Source organism: Vidua macroura, chromosome 1 (genome assembly GCF_024509145.1).
Source record: "Vidua macroura isolate BioBank_ID:100142 chromosome 1, ASM2450914v1, whole genome shotgun sequence".
NCBI classification, from domain to species: domain Eukaryota; kingdom Metazoa; phylum Chordata; class Aves; order Passeriformes; family Viduidae; genus Vidua; species Vidua macroura.
This window is the reverse complement of record NC_071571.1, coordinates 122688843-122713908: the sequence shown is the minus strand read 5'-3', so window position 1 is coordinate 122713908 and position 25066 is coordinate 122688843. Positions and strand designations below refer to the sequence as shown.

General features: G+C 37.6%; 1 protein-coding gene across 3 annotated transcripts in view; it reads left to right on the top strand.

The window, feature by feature from the left end:
* The window catches only part of JPH1 (junctophilin 1), an 82646-nt gene extending 57805 nt beyond the window's left edge, over positions 1-24841 (top strand). Inside the window, exons 4-6 of one of the 3 annotated variants that reach the window (XM_053985577.1) lie at positions 13883-14544; positions 21983-22078; positions 23940-24841. In XM_053985577.1, coding sequence (XP_053841552.1) covers positions 13883-14544; positions 21983-22063 — 743 coding nt within the window. In that variant the 3' untranslated portion in view covers positions 22064-22078; positions 23940-24841. Of the gene's footprint in view, positions 1-13882; positions 14545-21982; positions 22079-22243 lie in introns of all 3 variants that reach the window. The other 2 variants (XM_053985587.1, XM_053985570.1) reach the window with 2 other exon arrangements.
* The last annotated feature ends 225 nt before the right edge of the window (positions 24842-25066 follow it).

Sequence of the window (25066 nt, the reverse complement as noted above, 5' to 3'; positions counted from 1 at the left end):
TCATACTTCCCAAATACTTTCTCTCATGTTTCACCTTTATGTTCATTAAGACATTCCTCAGAAGCTGCCAAGTGCCTCTACCTTTGTAATGTAGTTTAAAAGGAGACTAAAAGGAGAACAAAGCAGTAGGAAGTAAGTAGCATCCAGCAGGTAAGAATAATAATGAGGTACTGTAGAAATCTTGAGATTCTGGTCTCCCAGTGATTGATTGCCTTAGTATTTGCATATAAGGAAAGCCAAGTATGACTGAAAAGGTCAGAGCCATAGTGTAAGGACTTAAATAAGGTTGCACAGAGCTGTTTTCCCTGAGTTTGTTCATCCTATTCTCAGGCAAGACCCTGCTTCTACTGCTGTAGCAGATATTTGGCTAGTGATTAATAATTAGGGGGATGTGTGTCTTTGCAGAGCCCTACCCACCATGCTCTACATTTTGAAGGTTCAACAAACATTGTACTCTTTATAGAGACCATATTTTACTGGCCTTTTTATCAACAAACAAAACAAATTTTGAGAAATTTCAGCTCTGACCTGTTTGTTTCCTCCAGGCATCACTAAACTTGTGGATGTGTCAAAAGAGAGCACACCAGGACAGGAAACAAATGAAACCTGAGTCATAGCCTCATTCAAGGGAGTCATCCAGGGACAGTTTGAGATCTGTCTTTGCTTAAACAAAAAAATAAGTGCTTTTTTCTGTCTCTTGTTAAAACCTAGAGAAGAACAAATGACTGATGGAAATACTGTATCAAAGGTGTAATAGAAAAGAAAGGGTTTTGACACTCAGTGAAAAGGGGCAATATTGTTCCAGTCTTGTGCAAGGTTAGTGGATGCTTTGACTGACACATTCATTCTAAATTCACAGACTGTCTTTAGGATGTGGTCTTGTAAACACACTATCAGATGGTAAACTGAAGTATGGACTTGCACAGACTGGACAGCTAAGCCATAATTGTCTGTGTGCATATATATCCTGTAGCAAATGGATACTGCTCTTTCATTCAGTTTGAATGAATAACATTTTATTACATGAAAGAAGGGTACAACTACTTTGCTGCAGGGTAAGAGCAGTCTGGGCACTTTACCACAGATTAGTTAAGGTCTGGAAATTCAGATCTGAATTGTTTTCTGGCAGATTATTTGTCAGGCCAACCAGCTGCCAGATAAACATACGTGGATCACCAGAGCAATTCATCCAGCCTTTGGCCTCCTAAACAAGGCATGAGAGAAATCAAGGAGCAGTTTATAAATTAAATCTGCCCCCAAGTTTAGAGATGGACAGAATTTCTTGAGGTGAAATATATGAGCAAAGGCATCCTGATGATGAGAGTAAGAATTTGGCAAGATTTACTAGTATTTTTTGCTATAAGATTTGGTTACTGTTAAAGTGTCAGTATTAACATGCTGAACATTACTAGTTTCAGAAATAAGCATTTTAAGTTCATTACAAGGCAATTTGTAATGGCCACTAATGCCTTAAAGAGGAATTGTGGTTTACATTCTCTTTTGACCGGTGGTAGATGTCTGTAGCTTAAGAAAAAAAAACATCCTTCCCATCTTCCTCTTCTCTGCCATCACCACCTCCTCGAGTTTTCAAAATGCAAACTCCATATGGACAGGAAAGAGAGATTTCTGGCTGATGCTAATTAGCTGGAATGTCCTGGCTAAATGCATGTGTGCCAGACCAGATAGTTTTATTTAAAAAGCCAATTACAATGAGCATTTTGCCTGATTAAAGTTACCAGCCATACCAGTTTGTGCCTTAAAGCATATGGAAGCTCACTCATTATTCTTAGTCATACAAGAGCCTGTTCATTTTCTGAATTTATTCTACATATGACTTCATTATCCTCACAGATCTGTTAACTAGGTTTCTTGCTATGCCATTTTTTCTCTACAATTTATTGCTTCTGTCCTCTTTCTGCGGAACTCTGGAGAAGCCAGAGCCTGTAGACATATCCTAATGCATTTCTGTTTCCAGTAATCAAAGAAAGAAGGTGCACTAAAAGAAAAGGTGCCAATTTCAAGCTTTATTCTTGTTCTCCCCTTTCTTTTTATAAGTCATGTCATACCAGTCTTCACAACATGACTTCCAGATTTATCACCTGTCTCACCAAGCCCTAGGTACAGATGCCCCCACCTTTCCTTCCACATTTTTCCTCTTGCCCAGGGTGAGGGCCATCCAGCTTGCTGGGAGTCTGCATCCGTCCTGATGCACTGCCTAACACACCTGCTGGCTCAACCCACTCCTCAGTGTTCCTGCAATGCATCTGGGACAGGAGAGCATGCCTGGGAGAAGGCAAAGCAAAGTGAGTTTGCAGAGGCATAGCCTTAATTCTTCAGGATGCTTTCTCAGTCTCTCCAAGATACTTTTGAGTCACATAATCAAATTATTTGCTCTGGAAAAAATACGCCTTATTAGTTTTGAGCAAATTAACTTTTAAAACTAATAATAGAGAACCAGTTTCCTGTAGAGAGATAAAGCTGTTACAATCACTGTAATTTTCACAGACTTGCATAAGTAGTGAGCTAGTTAATTTGCATCCAGATGAAATTCGTGGTTGCTTAATAAAGGCTGCAGGATCTGACTATGAAACTAGTTAGAATCCTGGACTAACTTCAGTGCTGTCTCAGCTGTGTTGCTATCTTGAAGTAACTTTTCATATTCTAGCCTAGGTGTATGTATCTAATCTGGCACTATGGGAGCCTTAATTACAGGTATAGTCTGAGAGGGAGAGGTCAGTGCTTCCTTTCTCCTGTTAAAAATCATTCATTTGCTCTGAAAAAGAACCATGCTTTCCAGGACACGGTTGGCCTGCTCCAGTGAATTTCTATATTGGTCTGTCATGGTGTCCAGCCAAGGACAAGATGAAGTAGGGTCTATCACATGGGAGTATTATCACAGTGTCAAAATTTCCATTATAAATCCTATTTATAACCGTGTCATAAATATTTCTTCCATGTTGAAATTCAGCTGAGATCTTTCCTTACAGTGCTAATTTTCAGTTGAATATTGTGATCTGTTTTGAATGGATTTTATTATACTAGTGGAGATTTAAATTATGTTTAAAAGGTTAGGTTTCTCCTGTTACACTTTTAACATGTGATGTGGACCATTAGAGAAAAATAATCTTTGCAGCTGCATTCTGTGTTTGTCAAGGCCTCAGAAATAGATGGCTAATATACATGACCTTTTATTCCAAGAAAGTTTAAGACTTACTTAAAATTAGAGAGACCCTAGGGAGATACCGAAAAAAGAAAAGTCTAATTCATATTATAGACCTGAATAATGTAGAGTAATGTTCAGTATGATGTGGAAGACTATGTTGAGCATTTGGAGGAGATGAATATTTCTGCCTATTAGTTAAGTAATAGTTTTTCATTCAGATCATTGTCTGAGCAGGAGTAAAACCTGGAGCTGAAACACAGCCAGCATGTAATTGGTGGTGAAATTAAACAGGATGAAAATTGTAAAAGAAAAGTAGAAAGTCCAAGAACAGAATAATCAGAGGTTATTTTCCTTGAAAGTGTGGTTTAAAAATGAAAGAAAGATGCGGTTGAATTAAAAGGATAAATCATAGATGGTAACAGATGAGACTTGTTCCAGAAGAGGAGAATGGTCACCTGTGTCAGGCGTAAGCAGGGTAAGAGTGGAGTACTGATCCTGAAATATGACTAAGAAAATCCCAGAGGCTCCTCAAAAAGAATCAGATGAAGAGCAGGAAGTATTTTGGTAGTGGCAGTTGCCAAACTGAAGAGTACAGGATAGATTTGGAGGAGAGGAGCAATAAATGGGTATTGCAAACTTAGAATTGAGAAGTGAAAACTTAGAGCACTAACGGGAAAGAGAAGAAATGACACTGTGTGAGGTCAGAATGGTAAGTGGCATGATGAGTGGGGTTTCTCTTAAAATGCAAAAGAGCATATTGGAAAGAAGCTAGATTTGGATGCAGAACTAAGCAGCTCACTTTCCCTAGTTTTACCAGAATTAAATTGATTGTTGTATTTCTCCAGTTCTGCATTTGCAGTGCAGCAGTCACGCCAGGCTCTTATATTTTATAATTAATTTCAATGCTAGATACAAAAAAATTAATTTTGCTGGAAATGTGGTACAGCTTAATGAGTACTGGTTTTGAAAAATACTGGATTAGCCCTCAACCCTCCAAGAAAATTCATAAAGCCATATATTTCAAAAGCAGTACATTTCAAGTCTCTTTATTTTACTCCTGTTCATAATTTCCAATGTATTTTCTATAAACACAAGGCGATAAAGGAGACTTCTAAAAAAATTAGGTCTGACATCATATCATATAATCATGAATCCCTTAGAAATATCTGGAGTTTTAATTAAAGGTAGTAATGCATTTCTAGATCTGTAGAATCCGTGGAGACTAGACTGAAACTGTCTAGTTTTTTCCATGTTATTTTGCCTATCTATATCTATGCCTATATATTCAAGAGTAATGTTGGTTGTTTGCTAAATGCATGTATTTACTGTCTTCCTGGTTTTGAACCTTTTTGGAAGATACTCCACAGGCATAAGAAATGCTGACATCTACAACCCAAGCCCTGAGTGCATATCCAAAGCTCTGCCTTTTTCTGGAGTGGAAGAACAGAAGGGTGTTCTCAGAAAAAAACAGGCACTGTCTCTTTATGAAATAAGGATTTAAAAGAGGCAAAGGTTAGAAGGGCTTTGGCAAAAAAAATCACTTGTTTATTGAATTTACTGAAAAACAGTTCTTAAGACAGGCTGACAGCCTTGGCCAGTTGGACAGCAGACATGAACCTGCTCCTGTTGAGGTCAGTTGCCAAACTCCCATGGAGCAGAATGATAGCCATGCACTTGAAATGTGATAAGAGAAGTAAGAGAAGTAGCCAATACCCTTCCAGGCTGTATATACAGAAGCACGTCATGGAGAATGGTCCCTTCTCTGCATGATCCCAGTGACACTGAGTCTGAAATACTGTGGAGAACTTTGGGAATCATCATGTCAGAAAGATCTGGACACGCTGGGAGAAATGTAAAGAAGTGTGAATTCTACTGAGTAAAGACAGTTATTATGCCACATTAACAGTCACCCACTATATTTAAAATTCATCTTCTCAGAGAATATGAGATATATAATATGCAATGAGAATTGGATTACAGCCTTTCACTTCTGCCCATCCTTTAGAAGCTAAAAAAAACCCTACTTTTGCAGTTAACAGCTGCCCTAGTGCAGTTCAGAAGAAGTAAAGTAGTCTCTAGGTTTTCTGTGAAAAAGCTAAAAATTTACCTTCTCAGTTATCGTCTGTTAAGCAGCCTGAAGGCTTAGAAGCATTCAAGTAGATTATAGTGTGTGTGTTATTTGGCTAGAATCATTCACATTAAATACAATGTCTGTATATTATCTACCCTGGAAAAATGAAGCCTGTCCTAGATACAGGAGTCATATGCATCACCATGTAATCTTGACAGATATTTTTTGAAGTTCTGTCAGTATTCATCAACAGAAAGGCAGGGTAAATAAAGCAAGCCATGATTAAGATTGCTGGTCATGAGCAATTTCTATGTCCATAAGCTGATGTGCCGGTGAGGTGTTAGAGATAGTTGTGCAGCACTCATAAGTGCTCTCTACCAGGTAAGATAAATTTGTTACATTTTTCTGATGATATTGAATCCAAAAGTATAAAGGCTTACACACTACTATGCAGATGCAGTTAGGAAATGTTGCCCTGTTTTGGAAATACCACAGCTACTTCAGTCACCTGCTAAAGCAACTGCTTTAGCAACAGGAATGGAGCAGAGATTGGGTACATAGAATAAATTCATTGTTCTTGGTGCTGACTCCAGGCAGTTTTTGAAATTCATTAGTGTGTCTGCACTTTAATGATGCATTTATAAACCCTTAGAAGAAGAAAATCTTAATTTTAGGGATTCTTTTATGAATCCCTTCTTATGATTCTTTAGTTACTGGATAGTACAAAAATGCAAATTACAAAAACACTGTTTAGGTTCTGTATGCAGGTGTGTTAATGGTAGGGTAACTCAAATTAATTTCAGATTTGGATGAACTGACATGGAGAGAAGAGGCAGTCTGGTTTTTGTTCCAGTAGAAATTGCATTAATATCTGTTTCATCATCCTACTGCTAGACTCAAAAGTTTGTGATGTTACCTATGATGTGAATTGTTTGGCTGAAGTCCATTTCCTTTTCTGTTGTCATTGCTGTTGCTGGCAGCTCGAGTGTGCTTGAGTAGACATTTTGGTATTTTCCAAAAGCATTGTGAGATAACATGGTGTCATATGCTTTTCAACAAATACCTGTGTGAAATGCAGAGCCACTAGCACTAAAGTAGTCGGGTCACACCAAGAACTGTATTATGCTGTGTAAATATCACAGCAGAGTAAACAGAGAGGCATAAAAACTAGCCTTGGGTTTGGCCAAAGTGTGTGTGTGTGTGTCTCTGTATGTGGGGCTAGTAAATATGTAACTCAAGGCTTTTGATCTCAGTCTAGTCTGTGTCAGGAAGCATTTGGTAAGGGTTTTGAGAAGGTTGTGTCACCTTCATTGACGTCAAAGTCAGGAAAATAAAACATTGGCAGATATTTTAAATATGGTAGATACATATTCCAGCAAAACTATGCAGAAGTTCAGGGTACTGCACAGAACTGTTTTCTGAGCAGGTATAAAGTAGCAACCTTGATATGCAAGAATTTATGTGTTTGGGGTTCTTCTGAACAAGACACTTAATAAACAATTTCTACCAGTGAATACTTTCTGTCGGTCCTTACCTTTACTTAGCAAGAAGGGAAGGTTGCATTTCCATTTGCTTTGAAGCCTGCTTGTATTCAGTGATGCTACCTTTTAAAGTTAGTCCTAGGTGGACTAGGACTCCTCAGGGAGACATGTATTCTGACTTTTACATCGCTGAATAATGATGTGGCTTTGTCAGGTTGTGGCAGTAGTAAAATATCACCTTACATTCTATCTCTTTGTCATATGTTTCGGTCATGTTGGTAGTACATGGTTTCAAAGACAGCGGGTTGCCAGATCAAATCAGAACAGTTCCATAAACTAAACACATGTAGGCATCAACCTCCATGACGCTCATGGATTTAGTAAGTAGCTGTTGGCACATGCTGGCTGCAGTCCTGCCTTCAGTCCAGCATGAGAAGGAGGACCACCAGCAATACTGCTTAAGGAAGCAGCAGTGCTAACAATAGATTGAGAAGCCCTGAAAGTGTAAGCTGGAGAAAACTTTGGCAAAGGGAAGATATCTTCAAAGAGGGAGGAGTAGGAAATGAAGATTTGCAATTAAGAGTGAATGTAGAAAGATTCTAAATAATAAACATTATATTGTGGAGTATTTTTTTGATTGTGCAAAAAAAGAAATTGACTCCTCTCCTTGTTTGCATTGTAGTTTGCTTTCCTAGGCCGCCACGATATGTCCATGCTGTTATATTAAGTCCAGGATAAAAAAAAAAAAGGGGGGGGGGATTTTGAGGCAGCCAAATGGAATTTTAAAATTGATCCAGGAAAGATTTTTTTTATTCGCCCTTAGCTAGGGAAGCTGCTTAATAGCGTTTAAAATGCTGATCATACCTCACCAAAATGCAGTTGCCATCAGAGGCTAAAAGTTAAATCAGCCATCCAGACTTGGATTTCTTCTACATCTCACAAGACAGTGTCAACAATGCTTCCATTTCAATTTTTTTTTCTCTTTTGTGACATGCTTTATTTTTAAGCCTTAGCTAAATGTGTTTTTTTTATTCTCTAAAGTATGTTAAAGAAAGCCCTTATTCCAGGTGGCATAACCAACTTCAGATGCAGCTGAAACAGGGCAGCCAGGCCTACATATGTGTTTTTGAATTAAGGAATTCTTAAATAACTTATCTGTGCATCATTAGGAGTCAGACATTTCTTATGTTCCTGCACATTGACCCAACCATGATGGAGCTGCACTATTCCATGCCCTATTGCTGCATCACTGCATCCACCAGAAGGGTACTGCAGACACCTGGAGTGATAACCTCTTAAAATACCATTAGGAAGACTTTCTCTACCAGGAGGATGGTCAAACACTGAAACAGGCTTTTCTAGAGGGGTGACTGATGCCTCAGGCTTGTCAGTGCTCTAGAGGTATTTAGACAATGCCCTTAGTAACAGGCTTTAACTTTTGCTCAGCTGTGAATTAGTCAGTGACTTGGACAAGATGATTGTTCTAAGTCCCTTTTGACTGAAATGTCCTGTTCTATCCTACTCATACCTAAGTCAAGCAAAAGTGTTCTCTCAGAGCCCTATTGCTCTTTTAAGTACCTTGCCTTATATCCTTTAATTTCTCTGGCAATAATTTTTAATTTCCAGACCTATTCAGTCCCAGTTCCATCTACCAAACATTACTAAAACAATAACCATATCTCTGCTCCACTGAGTTCATCAACACATTTTGCACATGGCATTGCACAGCCCTCCATTCAGCTGGGCTGAATTCAAGCCAGCAGCCTAGCACTTCAGAGGTTTTTTTTGTTCCCTGTTACCAGTATAACAGTCAGGAAATTAAGAACAAAACAGAGGAAGTACTAATGATATTAATTATAGTTCTTTCCCCCTCCTTTCATATCTCACCAATGAAGAAATAATAATAAACCCTATCTTTCCAAAATTTACTGAATATAGTTATTTGCACTTCCATAATGACTCACTGAATCATTTCTTTTAAGAGATTGATAATTGATTTTATATTTCTTCACCTACAATTACCATCCTGAGGATTTCTTTTATACTGGATATCCTATCCTGAAAAAGCCTAACATAAGGAAGAAAGATCTTATATTAATTGATCCTCTGATTGATCACTTGGTTTTTCAAAGTTTTATTAAGTTCATCAGAATAGCAAAGAAATCTTATTGTGAGAGCATACATATTGTTGCCGACAGTGACACATAAGAAAACCATCAAAAAATCAGAAGATAAACCAAATGGTTTTCACTGGCTTATTTGATGAACAGTATATATCAACCTGCAGTACCAACACTAAAGTATACATTTTCCTCTTTTAGTACAGTTCCTTTAAATACAAAAGTCTTAAGCTTTTGCCTCAACCATATCATGCTCTGGATTTGTATTAGGGCATAATCTGCAGTAAGAAACTTATTTATCATTTATTAATTCCTTCTCTCTTTGAATTCAGATTTGGCTTTTTCAGCAAGAATGCATTTATTGTAGGCAACAAACTTATGGCCAAAGTGCTGTATAGAGTTTTGATTACTCGGGAGACTTACACTCCATTCCTAGTTTTGACAAAGGCTTTTTCAGCATCTTTAGTTTTGTCAAAGATTTAGCAGAGCTTTTAGCCTGTGTAGTACTTTACTCACAGCTGAGCACTAAATTCAGAAAGGTTATTCAGATGAAACATGTGCTTTGAATCATTATTTCCTTTTGGGTTAGCTCCCCCATCACTAAAATGGGCTAGTGGTATAAACTTTAGTTTTGCGCTCATAGATTGGGAACTTTTCATATCAGGAATTCTCTCCTTTTTTTTGTAGAAATGTTGAGTAGTTCAGTAAAAAGAGGCCTCTAATCTTGGAAGGTTTGCATATAGACTGCAGTGTCCTGGTTGAGCAAGTAACTTTGATTGTGTCACCATTAGCCCACAGACAGTTGTTAAACATTACAGTGAAAATGGAGCATCCTTCCACTAACAGTTCATACATGTAAACAAAATTAGAAAGTGAAGTAGGTGAGTCACATTTGGAATTTATCAATAAGCACAACATGAATTTTCTCATAAGGATGAAATTACAATATTGTTTCTTATTTGGATTGTTCTTTATATCCCTGTCTATTTGTTAACTCTCTATGTAGCACTAAAGATAGGTTACATCACATAACGTGTACTTTAGTTTAAAAAGCAGAAATAAGCATCTGTTTATCTAATAAGAACTTATGACATACTTTGAAATTGAATCACATCACTCAGCATCAATAGTACTTTAAATAGTATGTTCTTAAAAGATTATGTTTTGGAGCCTGCATTAGTAGCATTACAGTCTTTTTTTGCTTTCAGTAGACAAAAAACAATTGTAATATGAAATGCTTATTTTTCCTGAATTGTAAGAACAGTAAGATGTTTATAAAACCACTGATGCAATTGCATGTATGCCTTTTCCCTCACTATCCTAGATGTATTCTGCCATCCCTCTCAAGCTTCGGATTTCATTCTGATCTCATGAGGCACGAGGTCTCTTCTTAGCCTTCTTGGGAAACAGTGGCTGCATTTACAGTGTCCTGCAAGATGACATTTTCAGATGCTCCTTGAGCCACAATCCTGCAATAGCCCTATGCTGCCAATACGTGTGCCTCACTAGGCCATGGGGGAAAGCATGTGGCTGTCACCTGTTTAAAAATGCTGTGGCAGAACCAGGGCATCCTTCTCTTCTCATTTAAAGGGCTGGCTGTGTTGTCACATCACTTACTGGAGCCCTTCCAGGAGGAAGGACATATTACATAAGAAATTCACAAGAAATTCTAGATTTAGAGCAAGCATGAGTGCATCTTCAACCACAGCAAAGCTTCCTTCACCCCACAGCCATCACTGAAATGCTGTTCAAGCTGACCATCAGGCTGTGTGAGACTCTGTTCATACTTTGCACACGTCCACATAGTCCTTTGCTTTCAGAGGCTATTCTCCCCAAATGCTGGCTAACTCACACTTCAATGGTGCCATCCAGTTGCTGGCATCACAACAGGTGTGTGAGCCAAAACCACCCTGTGGGTGACCTTGATCGAGTAAAGGTGGGTGCATCAATTTTGGTCCAGTGGTAGCACAGCCAGCGTGTGACCATAAGAAAACACACAGGTTCATCTTACCTTTACTTGGTTAGATAACATTTCTTGGTTCTGCTTTCCAGACCAGGTTCTCTTCAGGCGCTAGATCTACTGCTTGCTTGAACTACAAACTGAAGAACCAGAGTGCCGTGTTTATTTCCTGTCAGATAATCCCACTTTACCCTCAAATTCTATTCTGTTGCTCATTAAGATCAGCCAGCTAAGAAATGTTACAGGAAAGGATGTTAGTGACTCTCCTTGCAAATTCCCTTGGCCCTTGTTTCTTTAAACTTGTGCTGTAGATTGCTCTTACGATGAGTAACTCCCTTACCCATGTCTGTAGAGTCATGTCTTTGCAAAGGGGACAAGGTAAATCCTGACAGCTCTTAGTCTTTAGAAGGGAGTGGGAGCTGAGTTCTTGCTGCTTGGTTTGGACAGGTGCACAATCCAATTGTATTGGATACAGTGAACAGACATTTTAAAAGGATTTGGACAATCTCCAAAACGAACTTCAGCAAAGGGCCAAGAATTTCAGTGTTGGCAAGACTTGCCTGACAAGACTGGAGGCAAGGGATATATCTCTAATATCCATATGTGATGTTCTGGGGGTGGGAGGGAGGGCTGCTGTGCTGTGTTAAGGCAATGGCTGAACATCTGGTCAGACACCCTCAGATGTTACATGGATGCAGCATTCTCTGGTGAGAGCTCAGTGTCACGTAGCACCAAATATTGCCAATTAGCCAGTGAAAGTGTGGCATTGTTAGCCTGTTGAAACTTAACTTCTTTGGGAAACTCCAGATTATATTTTTGTTTTGCTTTTTAAGTTTTTTACTTTTCACTCCACAAGTCTCTTGGGGAGACATGGGCAGCTGAGACCATGGGTTTCCTTCTATTTTCACAAATTCCAGCAGCTTGGAAGTCTCTTGATGAGGGGGATTTTCTCTGGCCACCTTTGGGAGGCTTTTAGTTGATTGCAGGAAAGGATGGAGAGGGATGGCATTTCTGAGGTCATTTCTGATGTAATTTTCTGATATTTTCCTTATGAAAGTGTCTTCAGTTTGTCAAATGCTGTCAGATATTAGTAAAAGTCAGATCTTTACATATATGAGGCAGTGCAGAGTATGTCACAGTGAATTTTCAGAACTTAGGCAGCGTTGTAAGACTGAAGAGATAGTGTTCCAATTGGATGCTTTAACCACAGCAGTCATAAAGAGCAAGCTAATGTGAATATGGATCTGTCCATAATAACTAATCATTGCAATTTGACAGCTCCGTGGCTTGGGCTTAAAGATTAGTCAGAACTCTTTTAGCTATCCTTTTCTCTTTACACCCCTAATTATATCTAATGTGAAAAGAAAGTTTATGCATGTTAAACCCCTCAGCATTTCCTTATGTACCTCAGCAAAGATGGAAGGAAATCCCCAACACGATGGAGAATTTTTTGAATGGTGATCATACCTGTAACTTTATATATGGAAACTCTTAATTTGCGTTGTGCTGCCTTTCCCTTTTACCAGGAAGATTATAAAAAGCTGTGAATCAAGCCTCTAGTTCTCTCCCTCTGTGCAGGCTTAACTCCTCAAAACTTCCTCCTCAAATGTCATTTGAGAACAAATCCTGGCTTGTCTATGTCTAGCCTTCTTTCTTAACAGCTCCCTATTTCCACCCCTGGTTTTCAGAGATGCCAAAAATGTTTCCTGCTCAAAGGACCTTGCATGCCGAGTAATTCTTCTTCTCAGCAATGCTTACTTACCAGATGACTCAGTAACTTCCAAAAGCTTCATGCTGCTCTTCCTTCCTCTCATCTTCGCACTGCGTCGATATGCATATGCTTCTGGCGTCTGTAAAAACACTGTATCTGCCTGGCACAGTTAGGGCCTCCTCTAAACTCAAAAGCAGAAAAATGTGTGCAGACATTCTTCCCTGGGTGCAGAACTTCTCTGTGACTTAAAGCACAGATAAGCCTCACTTAGAGAAGGGTAAAAAAATCAAAGGAAAGTTGTGGTGCTAGCAAGGATAGAAGTGAAGAAACAGTTGAAATGTGTTTTTCAGAAGCTATTTTTGAAAATACAGGAAGATTGTTGGCAGTTCTTTGTTCACAGAGCTCCCCAACTTCTGACTTAGGGAAACTGATCCTGAAATCTGAAATGTGACCTCTAGGGAGTAAAGCAGAAAACATTGCCTACAATGCATACAGATTTACAGCAAATTTGTTTCTTCAGCAGTGTTTGCTCAAGTCTTACCATTAAACAATTAAATCTGAGAACCAAAACTTGGAGCAGAGCATGTCAAGCAGTTTCTGTTTATGTTAGCAGCTGTACAGACATGCACTTTTGAAGAGTCCTAGTAGTGAATGTACATATGGGTGTTTAGCTAGAATCTGGGGAGAGGATGTTCTTCACACTTGCTGCTCTGTAAGTATTTTCCTGATGTATGTAAAAGAATTTGTATTCCTGCCTTCTAAGCAGGAATTGTATTAGTGACTAGAGTGGTTAACCTGGCTGTTCATATGGGAGTGATTGGTTCTGGAAGACAAAGCCAGCATGTGAGAGTTCAAGGCACTTATATGTTTATATAAGACAAACTGACCTTCAACCAAAGGGGAAGTTTTTCTTGTAGCTTATAAGAACAGAAGAGACATTTCATTCTCATGGTTAACTATCTACATATCAAAGAGGTACTCTGATCATGAGAAGTTAAATCAGTGAGGATAATGAAACAAAACATCCCTCAAAACTTGCCTCTCAGAAAAGGATTGGTAGGTGGTGTAAGGTTAGTCAATCTTCAGCCACTCAGACTTCACTCAGGAGCAATTTACATACCGTGGCCCTTTGAAAAGGTGAAGATGTAGAGTGACTGAGCCAAGTTAGTAAGTATTTCCAAGAATTACCAAAAAACTGTAGTAACTCCTGTGCCTGAGCAATTTGGAGTAAATCACTGTGGATGTCAATGAACTGTTGGTAACATATACCCCTGCCTGCATTTTAGCAAGGCAGTGCAGTCTGACATTCCAGTCCAATAGTTTTACTGTGAACTTTGTTTTGATCTTATTTGTATTTCTGTTACACTATTTTTCAGGCCCTGATTATATCAAACAAAAATTACAAGAAGGAATGGATGCAAAAGAAAAATCTGAAGAAAAAGGTCAGGAGAAACCACCCACTCCAACAGAGTCACCTCACTTTTATCGGAAAGGTACTACACCCCCTCGAACCCCAGAAGCAAGCCCAAGAAATAGTCCTCCTCTTTCTTCTGAGACTTCTCCTTCAAAACAACTGAAAAGGCAAAGCTCTGCTTCTGGGGCAAGACTCAGTCAAGAAAAAAAGCTTTTAGCCACTGAGAATATAACACCCACAACAAACAAGCCTTTATATTCAAAAGCACCAGTGAAGGAGGAAGCAGCTGGGAAACACCAGCCGAAGTTCTCAGCCCAGCACAATGCCAGCAGCACAGAGAATGGGGAGCTGCATGGTCACTACCATGGCTATTATGTAAAAATGAATCCAACAGCACTTCCACAGGAGCTCAGGGAAGAAGATGAATATGCCAACCCTTCACCATCAACACTTGCACGGATACCACCCTCTCAGAAGCCAAGTCCTGCTAGATCTGGGGGTAAGCCAGATGCCAAAGAAAACAAGCCTGACATAAAAATAAAGAAACCAGAATTTGCTGCACCAAAGAACCCAGCTAATAATGAGTCACATTCAGCAATGGAGAAAGAAGTAGGAAACAGCTCGGTAAGTACTACAAGAAACATTTTCAATTTCACTGCCACTGTGCCTCCGAATGCTGAGCTTTGCAATCTAAGAACTGTCAAATCTTCATCTGAATACAGTCTGCTATCTAAAACCCACTTTACCTGGAGTGAGGAAGAAATATTCCAGTCTGGAATGAGCAAAGGAGTTCTAAAACTGCCCTTTCAGATCAGTGTGAATCTTAATTTCATTATTATTTAAAAATAATAAAATTATCAATAGCTATGCAGAAAAGGAGTGATGACTAGTAGCATTTCTATTTCCTATTAGAAGAAGATGCCAGGGTATGAAATTCAGAATCTCTGATGATGTTTCTGTGATTTTTGGGCCAAGAGAAACTCAGGAAAGCATTAGTTTTGCATACTAAAGTTAACCTTTAGTGAATGAAGAGTTCTAGATAATAGTCATAATGTTTCTCTTTTATAAATATTGTTTCTTTGAGTCATTTTTGGTGGTACTCTACAAAACAGTGTGTCATTATTGATGGGATAAACAGAATGACCCATTTAAAGAGATCCAGATAGCCTAGTACTGATTGCATGCAAAACACTTGAATAATTGGCATCAGACTTCATTAATAATAAATTTAGAAATAAAGAGGGGGAGTAATTTCCGACCAACATGAATTGTAAGTGGTCTTGTCAAACAAGTTTGACATCTTCAGGTGTGGCAGAAGAATCATCATCTCAATCAAGAAGGTAACTTGATTTGCTTTTACATGGTCATGTATTCTGACAAGGAAACCAGAGTAACTTTTTAGCAAAGGCTAAAAGTCACATTAAAAGAATTTTTTTTAACTGACTGATGGTTCTCAAAAAGTAATTAGAAAACCATCTCTTATTTGATATTATTCTGGTGAGGTCATTCTTACATTAATTCTGTTACTCTAATCACATTCTTGTTAATGACATACAAGAGGGCATGAGAATATTGTCCATGAAGTTTATAGAAGACACACAGACCAAGAGAGTGGTCTATAATGAAGGCAAATACAAGCTCATGCAAATCAACTGCTAAGAAGGCTGAAAGTATAATTATCCATGGCAGCACAGCAAAATATAATATTGTATATGAAAGACAATTTATAGAGCCTGGCAATGCAGGATCAGAACTGGAAAAGGTTGGTGGATCAGGAGCAAGAGGGGCAACTGAACATGAGCTCCCAGTCTGCTGCTGTTGTTCAGAGATGTTAATATAATCCTTAGATTTATCAACAGAAAAGATTAAGCAAGAGTACATGGGAGTCTGTTCTATCTGCTTTTGGCACAGGTGCAACCACTTCTGGGATAAAATAGTGTCTGTAAATCGGGGATTTAAAATGAGAAAAGAACCTTGAGGGGAAGTCACACAAAGAGCTGCAAGAATGATTAAAACATATCTTACAAAGAAAGATTCAAGGTACAAAAACCCCTGACATACTAAATCACTTTCTGTAAGTGTGTTTTATAAAACAGTTTCCCAGGTTAACAAGCAAATGTGTCAGAAGATCCAACAGCTAGAAGGACTAAGATAAAAGTCTTTATTTTAAGTTGATTTTAATGATCTTGATTAAATGTGCCATCAGTTTTCAGATGCCAGGGTTTTGGAGCCATCACTGAGCAGTTTGATAATGAGCATTTTGCCAAGATGATATTCTCTGGGTCTGCTGAAAGCTTTTGTTCTGTTTTGTGCGGATCAAAGTAGATGTTCACAGAAGTTTTGTAATCTGCAAATCTGTATTACAGCTGATATCAGCCCTTTAACCTTTCAAATCTCACAGATATTACTCCTATGTAGGGTAACACAAAGCTGACAGGCTTGTAAATGTTGAGTGAGCATGTACAAAGTTTAGGCTGAATTAGAATTGGTTTTTAGCTCTGGTGAAAATAAGTCACTAGAAATAGTCCTTATTTTTCCTTCATTCCAAATAATATTTTGGAGCTGAGGGAGGCTTCATCTTCACAAGTAAGCTACCTGAACAGCAGTTTATTGACCTTCTAGAATAATCAGGATAAGTACCATGAATCTACGGCCTGTTATCACAAAAGGCGTAAAAATGATGAGATATTTTCCATTAGCTACTGTTTGTTCACTGATTTCTTTCCCAGTGATATATGAGAACTCTAAGTCACTCTACTTCATTTGGAGCATCCTAATTGCATTATTCTTACTACCAGCATTCCAATATGGAAGGAAGGTAGATTTTAGGAATTCATTTTTATTGTAACAGTATCTTAAGATGTATGTAGATGTATGTGGGTGTTTTTCTATATGTGTTTGTAAATTTGCCCTTATACACTAAATTTCCTACATGCTTATTTCTTCAGATTGCTGGCAGTAAAAATTCTGAACTGATTAAAGCAAAAAAGAGTAGCCTATTGGCCTAGCAGTCTGAGGGAGAAACAGGACAGAAGGACTATTACTTTGCTGGAGACTTTTAATTTTCAGTATCACCTTTCAGCTTCAGAAAAACAGCAGCTTGTTCTGCAGTGCTCCTGGACTGAGCTCAACAGTGTGTTGGAAGTAAGCAGTGACTAAGTTAAGAGAGCACAGTTACTGAGGAGAACGTGGAGTCATAGAATAGTTTGGGTTGGAAGGGACCTTAAAAGATCATCTAGTTTCAACTCTCCTGCCATGGGCAGGGACACCGTCCACTAGACCAGGGTGCTCAGAGCCCCATCCAGCCTAGTCTTGAACATTTTCAGGGATAAGGCATCCACAGCTCCTCTGGGCAACCTGTGCCAGTGCCACACCACTTCTGTCACAGTAAAGAATTTCTTCGTAATATTTAATCTAATTTAATATTTTCTAGTTTAAATCCATTCTGCCTTTTCCTAGTTAATGTACTTCTCCTTATCCCAGATGCTTCTGAATGTTGAGAGGCATCAGAATTCTGGAGTTGCATTGGGGAATGATTTTATTTCAGTAAGAAGCTGCAATTGCTTTTTAGTCATTCCGACAAATGATTTTTGTATGCTTTGAAAGTAAGTCTGCCTTAGAACCTCCATAGAAATTCTAAAATGTATTTATTAAGAAATATAAAGAGTAAAGAACTCTCACTCTCATGAAAAGAGAATGATAAAACATGGTTTTGGAATGCAAAAAAGTGAATCTATTAACATTTATTGAGCACTTTTGTTAGATTATCTGAAAGTGCTGTATAACATTGTGCTGTGCTTTTTTCAGGTTTCCAGTGATAACTTAGAGCACAGATACAGAAGGGAAGGTTTTCAATTCTTCCTTCTACATGTCTAAATCAGAGCCATTTCTCATACCTGAATGAAACATCAGCTTTAATTTTGATTAAGAACTTCAAACAACTTCATCTGCAGCAAAGCTTGTAGCAGCTTGTTTTAGTTATCAAATTAATGTTTCATATTTTCTGTGAATGTTACATCCTTAATAATGTCTTTGTGTATCATCTGTGCAATAAGTTAGTTATAGAAAAGTCTTGATTCTTAGATATCCCCATTTCTGGAATTATACTTGAAAAATACCAGCACTTACTTCTTATGCCACACATATAAGTGTGTTTCTCTGTGTACTTACTCCCTAATGTTCAAAAATCAAAGTTTGAAATTATTCCAGAACTCACAAGAGTCACAGTTTTATCAAGGTAAAATCCTGCATAAAGCACAGTGACAAAGTCACCTGTCATTTCTGAGAGATAAATCACGCCTCTTTCAGTGAGAATGAGGCTCCTTCACATTGCCTTACATTTACCACAGTGTGAAGAGTTCACAGAGACCCTTGACCACAAACCAGTACTGTTGTTTCTAACCAGTCATTAGCAGCCTCCAGCCTCAGTTTCAGCTTGCATGCTGCTGTCCTACCTTGAATATGAGCTGATAGGAGATTCTCTTGGATTTGAGTGAAAAATAGGAATTTCACAAAACACTATTGTAGTGTACATTCATGAATACACTTTTTATTTTGCTTGATATGTGTCCGTGTGCTACCCTAGGACAAATAACAAGCCTGAGCTCAAGTGTTTTACTAAAGTGTATTTTTTTTTTTCATTTGACAGGTAAAGATTTTTAAACATGCAGTGTTTAGCCTGGTTTTTACCTGAATATTAACAAATGATTCTACTCCCATCTTTTTGTTCAATTCTCATCTTTTTGTTCACCTAACATCCATTTAGTAAGGGCTGTAAATACAATGATGTTTGAAAAATAGATCAGTATTTGTCTGATCCTAAAAAAAATCTCTGAGCAAGAACTTTAGGCTAAATCTAATGGACATTTCTAATGCAATGGTATTACAAGCCTAGTCTTATTTCCTGGCATTACATTTTAGGAAAAAAACTTCCTTTCTTCCCCAAATGGAAACTAATCATATGGTTGTATTTTGAACTACAGAAATGTCTAACTTACAAGAAGCTGAAATTCAAGCAGGACTGAAGGTTTTCTACTACAGCTTCTGTAGTGCACCTGTTCTAGTCACTCTAGGACTGTTCAAACTAATTTTGGCTTTTGCTATTTTAAGTCCTTGCAGAACACTAAAGTCTTACTTGTGGTATTTGTCTTAAAGCATTAAATGCTTATTTCATAGGTGTCTACGAAACAGGTGGTAGTTCATTGCATAATAACTGTGTGCTTCATAAATGTTGTTTGATCATTTTTTAGTGTATCAGGAAATCCTACTTTGGGCTGAAAGGTATAGTTATCAGAAGGTAAAACACAATGCACATAGCAGGCTAAAGAATATGAGCTTTACTTCTTTGTATAAAGAGATGTCTTTATGATATTTCATTATCATAAAGAGATAACACATTTTTCTATGATCTTTCATGTGAACTCAACAACCCAGTTCTTAAGGTGTTGCTTGCTTCTGTTTTGTAGATGAGACTTGTTGATTCAGAGCATAGCCCCTGAGGTTTTTAGCCTAATTTATCTAATTTTATTGTGGTGAGATTATTATACCTAACCTGACTGACAGATGCATCAAAAGAGAAATCACCTTCCCCTCCAACAAGCTTAATTGGAGCCTGAGACTGTGCACTAATAATACCAAGAGACTGCCATTAGAGCTGCAGTCCCAATTTGGCAATCAGCAAAAATCTGTCTTGCAGCTACCAGGATGCTGTTCCACGATGTATTTCAGGTAATTAACAAGTTCTTGGCTCCTGTGAAGACAATGTAGGTTCCAATTTTTTTAAGTTGCAATAAATAAATGTTATTTTCATAGATGTTATTTTCAAATATGCAAAGTCCTAGATGGCCAAATCCCAAAAAATATTAATGGTACTTGGCAATGATCTTCACAGTTCCTTGCAATTCCTGGTGCAGTATAACTGAAATCTTCAGGTGGGATTCCAGCCTCTAAAGGAACCATTGACCTGATTTGAATCACATGGTCAATCCCTATTAGAATCATAGAATTATGGAACCATAGAGTGTTTGGGCTGGAAGGGACATTTAAAGACCATCTGGTTCCAATCCCTGTGCCATGGGCAGAGACATCTTCCACTAGACCAGGTTGCTCAAAACCCCATCCAACACTTCCAGTCACGGGGCAACCACAGCTTCTTTGGGCAACCTGTTCCAGTGCCTAACACCAGAAAGAAAGATGATGAACCCACATCTTAATGGAAGTGAATAGTGAAATCAAATCACACTTCTGTAGAGAGCAAGGCTGCTCACAGTGCTGTGGTAACCATGTCTGGAGCTGTGCTTTCTTTTTATGCCTGTTCTCTGCCCCCGAGTGTCTCGTATGCTTTGGCACAGGGTGAGTCACTTCCACTAAGGAGGAAGGAACATGGTTCCACTTCTGTTCTGTGACCTGATGGTTGAAACATACCACTGGTAAGTGGGAGCTTGTTATTCAACATCACTTTGACTAAGGTGTCATTAAACCTGGTCTTCAGTTTCCTAGTGAATATTTTAGACATTCCACCATTAGGCAAAATGTGGGTGCTACTGCCAATACCGTTACCCCTATGGCATAATTTTATTGGCATTCTGATAATCTCAATCACTGTTTGAACTTGAACACGTACTTCTCAGCATGTGAACAGAAGATGCCTCTGAGTTGGTGCAAAGGGAGCTTGATGGCTGTTATGGGTAGAGGTGCTGATGAGGTTTAGAGCTTTAAGCAGTACCTGGCATAACATATTTTGTGGCTTACTCTACATCTGGCCTGCCATCTGAACTACTGTGTAAAGGTATGTTCTGACAGAAGGTGTTCAGTGAGATTGTTTCAGGAGTCCATGTGATATAATAATGACACAAGTACTTTTCCACAGCTTCCCAGTTACACTGTTGCAGCAAATTACTAATAGCAAGTTCTTACACCTTAGCTTTCCAGAAATTTGATAGCTGATGTTAGCATTATGTTGTCATGAAGGATAATTAACTTCTCCAAGGCATGCCTCATGTGATAAGTGAAAATACTGTATCATTTCTCATTCAATGTATACCTTCTTATGCAAGCTAGTGGTTCTTGTGTAGCTCACAAGATAATTTTCTGCACAGGTTTTCTAGTGGGCTTCATGATTTGTGATTTAGGAAAGTATTGTCTAAATGAAGTTTCTCTATTTCTGCTTACAGTGCAACTGTAAAATAAAAAGAGTATTAAAATCTTTGTAAAATGATGTTGTAATAAACCAGATATGTTAAAGGCGGAAGAGAACTGAGAATTTTCATCTGTTGGGACATACTTTCAAATTGATCATTAAAAAGCATCCATTTAAAAATATTAAAATATCCAAAATTGCTAAAAATAATTAAAAACTGTTCTCTGGCTTCATAGAAATACTAAAATTTTGTAATGATTTACATTTTCTAACCAATTTTAGCTCTAGCTAGGAATGGAAGGAATGGAATTTTTTTACTTTTCACTTCTTGAGTACATAGGTCTTTAAAATAAGTGTCTGAGTAAATCAAAAGTTTAATTTTGCAGCTGTAAAATGCATTTTAATCTGTAATTGAAACAGGTTTGTTAGTGCAATGGTAAGTAAATTTTCTTTTCTATTTGGGTTATCAAAAAAGTGTATTCTTTTCATAAAGCATCTTTATTATGTCTGTTTTGAAATGGGTTGGAACTGGAAAAGGAACCATGTGTAAGGATGAAGAGCAGCACCCTGGCTTCCCTAAAGTAGTTCACATTCTTTCTTTTGCTTTATTTTAAGCTGACATTATTTTTGTGTTGATGGCTTTGTTTTCATTTGTTGATGCAGTTGTGTTTGTCAGGTGGCTTCATCTCAGTGTGATTAGGAACACAGAAGTAATGTACTCTCACCTGTGTTTATCCAGCTCATTTTCACACAGATGATATTTATCTCACCTGAATATCAAGGGAAGTGACTGTGTTTCAGCAGCAGGGTCTGTTTCCTTCAGAGCAAGGTCAAAACCTGTAGAAATTGTGAAGTTGGGTCTTGTTCATTGCTGTGCCTATGTGGAAGGTTACATTAATTCTAATATCTTTATTTTATTTTCAGGGCCCTAACTCAGTCATGATCGCCCTGGTAATGCTGTTGAATATTGGTTTAGCCATTCTTTTTGTCCATTTTCTAACTTGATTGGAATTAGGAAAGGTAAGAAAAGTCTCGCTTTCATATAAAATCGCCATATCCACCCCACCTTAAATAATAAAGATTTAATTTCTTCACATACTTTTAATGTTCCCCACTTTAATTTTAGCTATGCCTGAATGTGATTCAACATAGTTATTTAATATTGTAACTGTTTTGACCCTTCAGTGAAGTCATGACAACTAGTGGTGTTAGCCCACAGTTCTCTGCAGTTGTGTCATCAGCCTTTTAAATGGCACCTGTCATACTCAGACACAGGGAAGGAGGCTTGGAATTAGGATGGGACGCAAGAGAGATGAAACTTGGAAAATTCAGCCAGGGGCCCAGATCAGCTTCTCTGCTGGTGGCTCGTGGCTTTGGGGGCCTCTGAAAGCTGAAGCAAGCAGCCATGTTGGAAAACAAACAAAATAATCTGCTGAAGCAGCCCTGCCAGTGAAGCGCGTTGGCTTGTCCATCTGTTCCAGCAGAGTGTGACTAAACTGGAAATGTACGGAGCTGCACTTTTTGTTGATGGAAGTTAACAGCTGCCTTACTATTTTACCGTCTGATGTTTTTAGTGGGGAGATGGGAAAACGACTGCCAGAGGAATGTGGTCAGAGGATTCTGTTGCTGTGGAAGTGATTCCAGCGTTCACTCCTATCTCATTAGAAGAAATAGTTAGCAACATCAGTCACCAGTCTTATTCCATTACCTGCTGCTTTTAACATCTCCTGCAGTGTTCTGGGAGATCGAATTTCATTTGCCTGTGCATGATTCTGTTCATTTGTTGTTTATGAAATTTGATGTATAGCCATAAGTAGTGTTTAGTCCAGCCTGGAGAAAGCTACCAGTTCTGCCTAGCAGCGGAAGGTGAAAATCAAATATATTTTCCTAGTCCAGGGATAAAATTCTTAAATTCATTTTCTTAAACCTGAAGAGTCATTTTGCATGAAGGTTCAGTAAATAATACACCATTACTTCAAAACTTAAAGATACTGCTGTGTTCCTTAAAATGCTCAAATATTTATGCCGATACCAAGCAAAATCTTTCATAATGAAAAAAAAAAAAAAAAAGAGAATCTTACATTGGTACAAGCAGATTCTAAACAGGAAATAGAATATCAAAGTAACCCAAGAAACGTGAGATACAGGGTTTGCATGTTGACTTTTTCTTTCTTTTTTTCCTAATTCTGGTGCTTGGTAATTAGTGATTTGAATTATTATGTTGCAACACTGAGGTATTTTGACAGCAGTTAAAATAAAGTCTTGTCTGGGTGCACATTAATGCCAATGACAGTTAGCTAATGCTCATAATAAATCATAACTTTAAAATGCTATATTTGTGTTGAATACATTCAGGTAGAGCATTTTAAAATGTTGAGTGATTGTTTATCGATTTGATGCCTTCAGTGTCTTTAAAGTCCATTTATAATTTTACCTCAGCATTAAAAAAGCCTCAAATTTTTCATTTGGAAAGTTTGTCTTAAGTAGTTTCATAGCCCTTTGTTCAAACAACGTGATCACGTTTCTTTTTATGTGCCATTATACTGTAATTATTGTACCCTATATTAATGAAACGCATGCTTATTTATTGAAGATATGTGGTGTGATCATTTGGCAAGCAAACATTTTAATTTAAAGCTGGAAAAAGCAAAGGGCTTGTATTACAGTTTATTTTATCTCTATTAGAGAATCTTTCATACAGTATAGTTTTTGAACCTGTTTGTAAACTTTTTAAGTTTTTGCATGGTTTAATGGGCAACATTCTTACAAAATACATTAGCTATTTTTTGATGCAGCGTAGTAAAGTACCGATGGTATGGACTGAATATTGTGCAGCAAAGCAGCTCCGAGCAGGGCAGTAACACCATGGTGTTTTTTACAGAAGTATGTTGAGAATCCTGTGTTTTGGCCAGTGTGGATAAAGAAGAAAGCAGAAAGAGAGCAAATGAAAATAAAACTTGTATATTTATTTTTAAAGAAAATAAAACAACAAAGTTTAAATTGTGTTTTAAATTTAGGAAAGTAATTTTTAAATAAGAACAAAATTTTAAAAGTTACTGTGTAAGCCTTGAATTAATGGATGAAATGTTCCATCCCACTGTTAAATCACCCCCTGTCTCCTTATGTGGAGAGGTAATTTTGTAACTGACATATTTAATTCCTATTAAATGTTTATTTAAAATACTTTATGCTCTGGAAATAATGGGTAACAAAGCTTATGAAAAATGTTTATAAATGTAAGTAAGCATGTTAGTACCATTTATAAATATGTATGATTTATAAGCTTTTTTAAAACAAAGCTCAAACAAATTGTTGGTATTTTTCTAAAACGTGCACAGTTGTATTTTACATGAAAGGCTATTTATAATTGGTTGTTATACTGTACACTACATTTTGGACAGCATAATGAAGCTTGCCAATGTACTTAAAAATGTCATTTTGTCTATTTAAAGTTTCTTGCTGTCAAAGAATGAACTCTTTATCTATGAGTTTCTCTATTTATAATTCTTGACCCAAAATGTACAATGCACAGTTTTCACAACTGTATTTGCTCTAATAAAAATAAGTTGGTTATTAATAGAGTTTCAGACTACTTTTTCCTGTTTAGGAATTACTTTGTTCACTCTTTGGAAGCAATTTTTTCTAACTAATCAAATAAACAGGAGTGAAGCAGGAAAATGGGTGAAATTCTAGTCCCTTTGATATAATTGTGAGTTACTGTTTCAGCAAAAGTGATTCTGAGAAACAATTAAAAATAAATTAAATAAAAAAAGGTCAAGCTTCCCTTTGTGTTTTCTTTTATCTTCCAATACAGGATTTTGTGTTGTTATAAGTGTATTATCTTAAATACACTCCCACTGCAAGGTGGTTTGATCAATTTTGTTTAAATTTGTGAGTGACTGGTCCATTAACAGCTGCTGTTGTAGGAGAATTATTTTTTTGGGGGCCTCACTGCTCCTCAGGATCTTCATAGGTTCAAAACTAACATGAAGTTTGTGAGCCAAAATT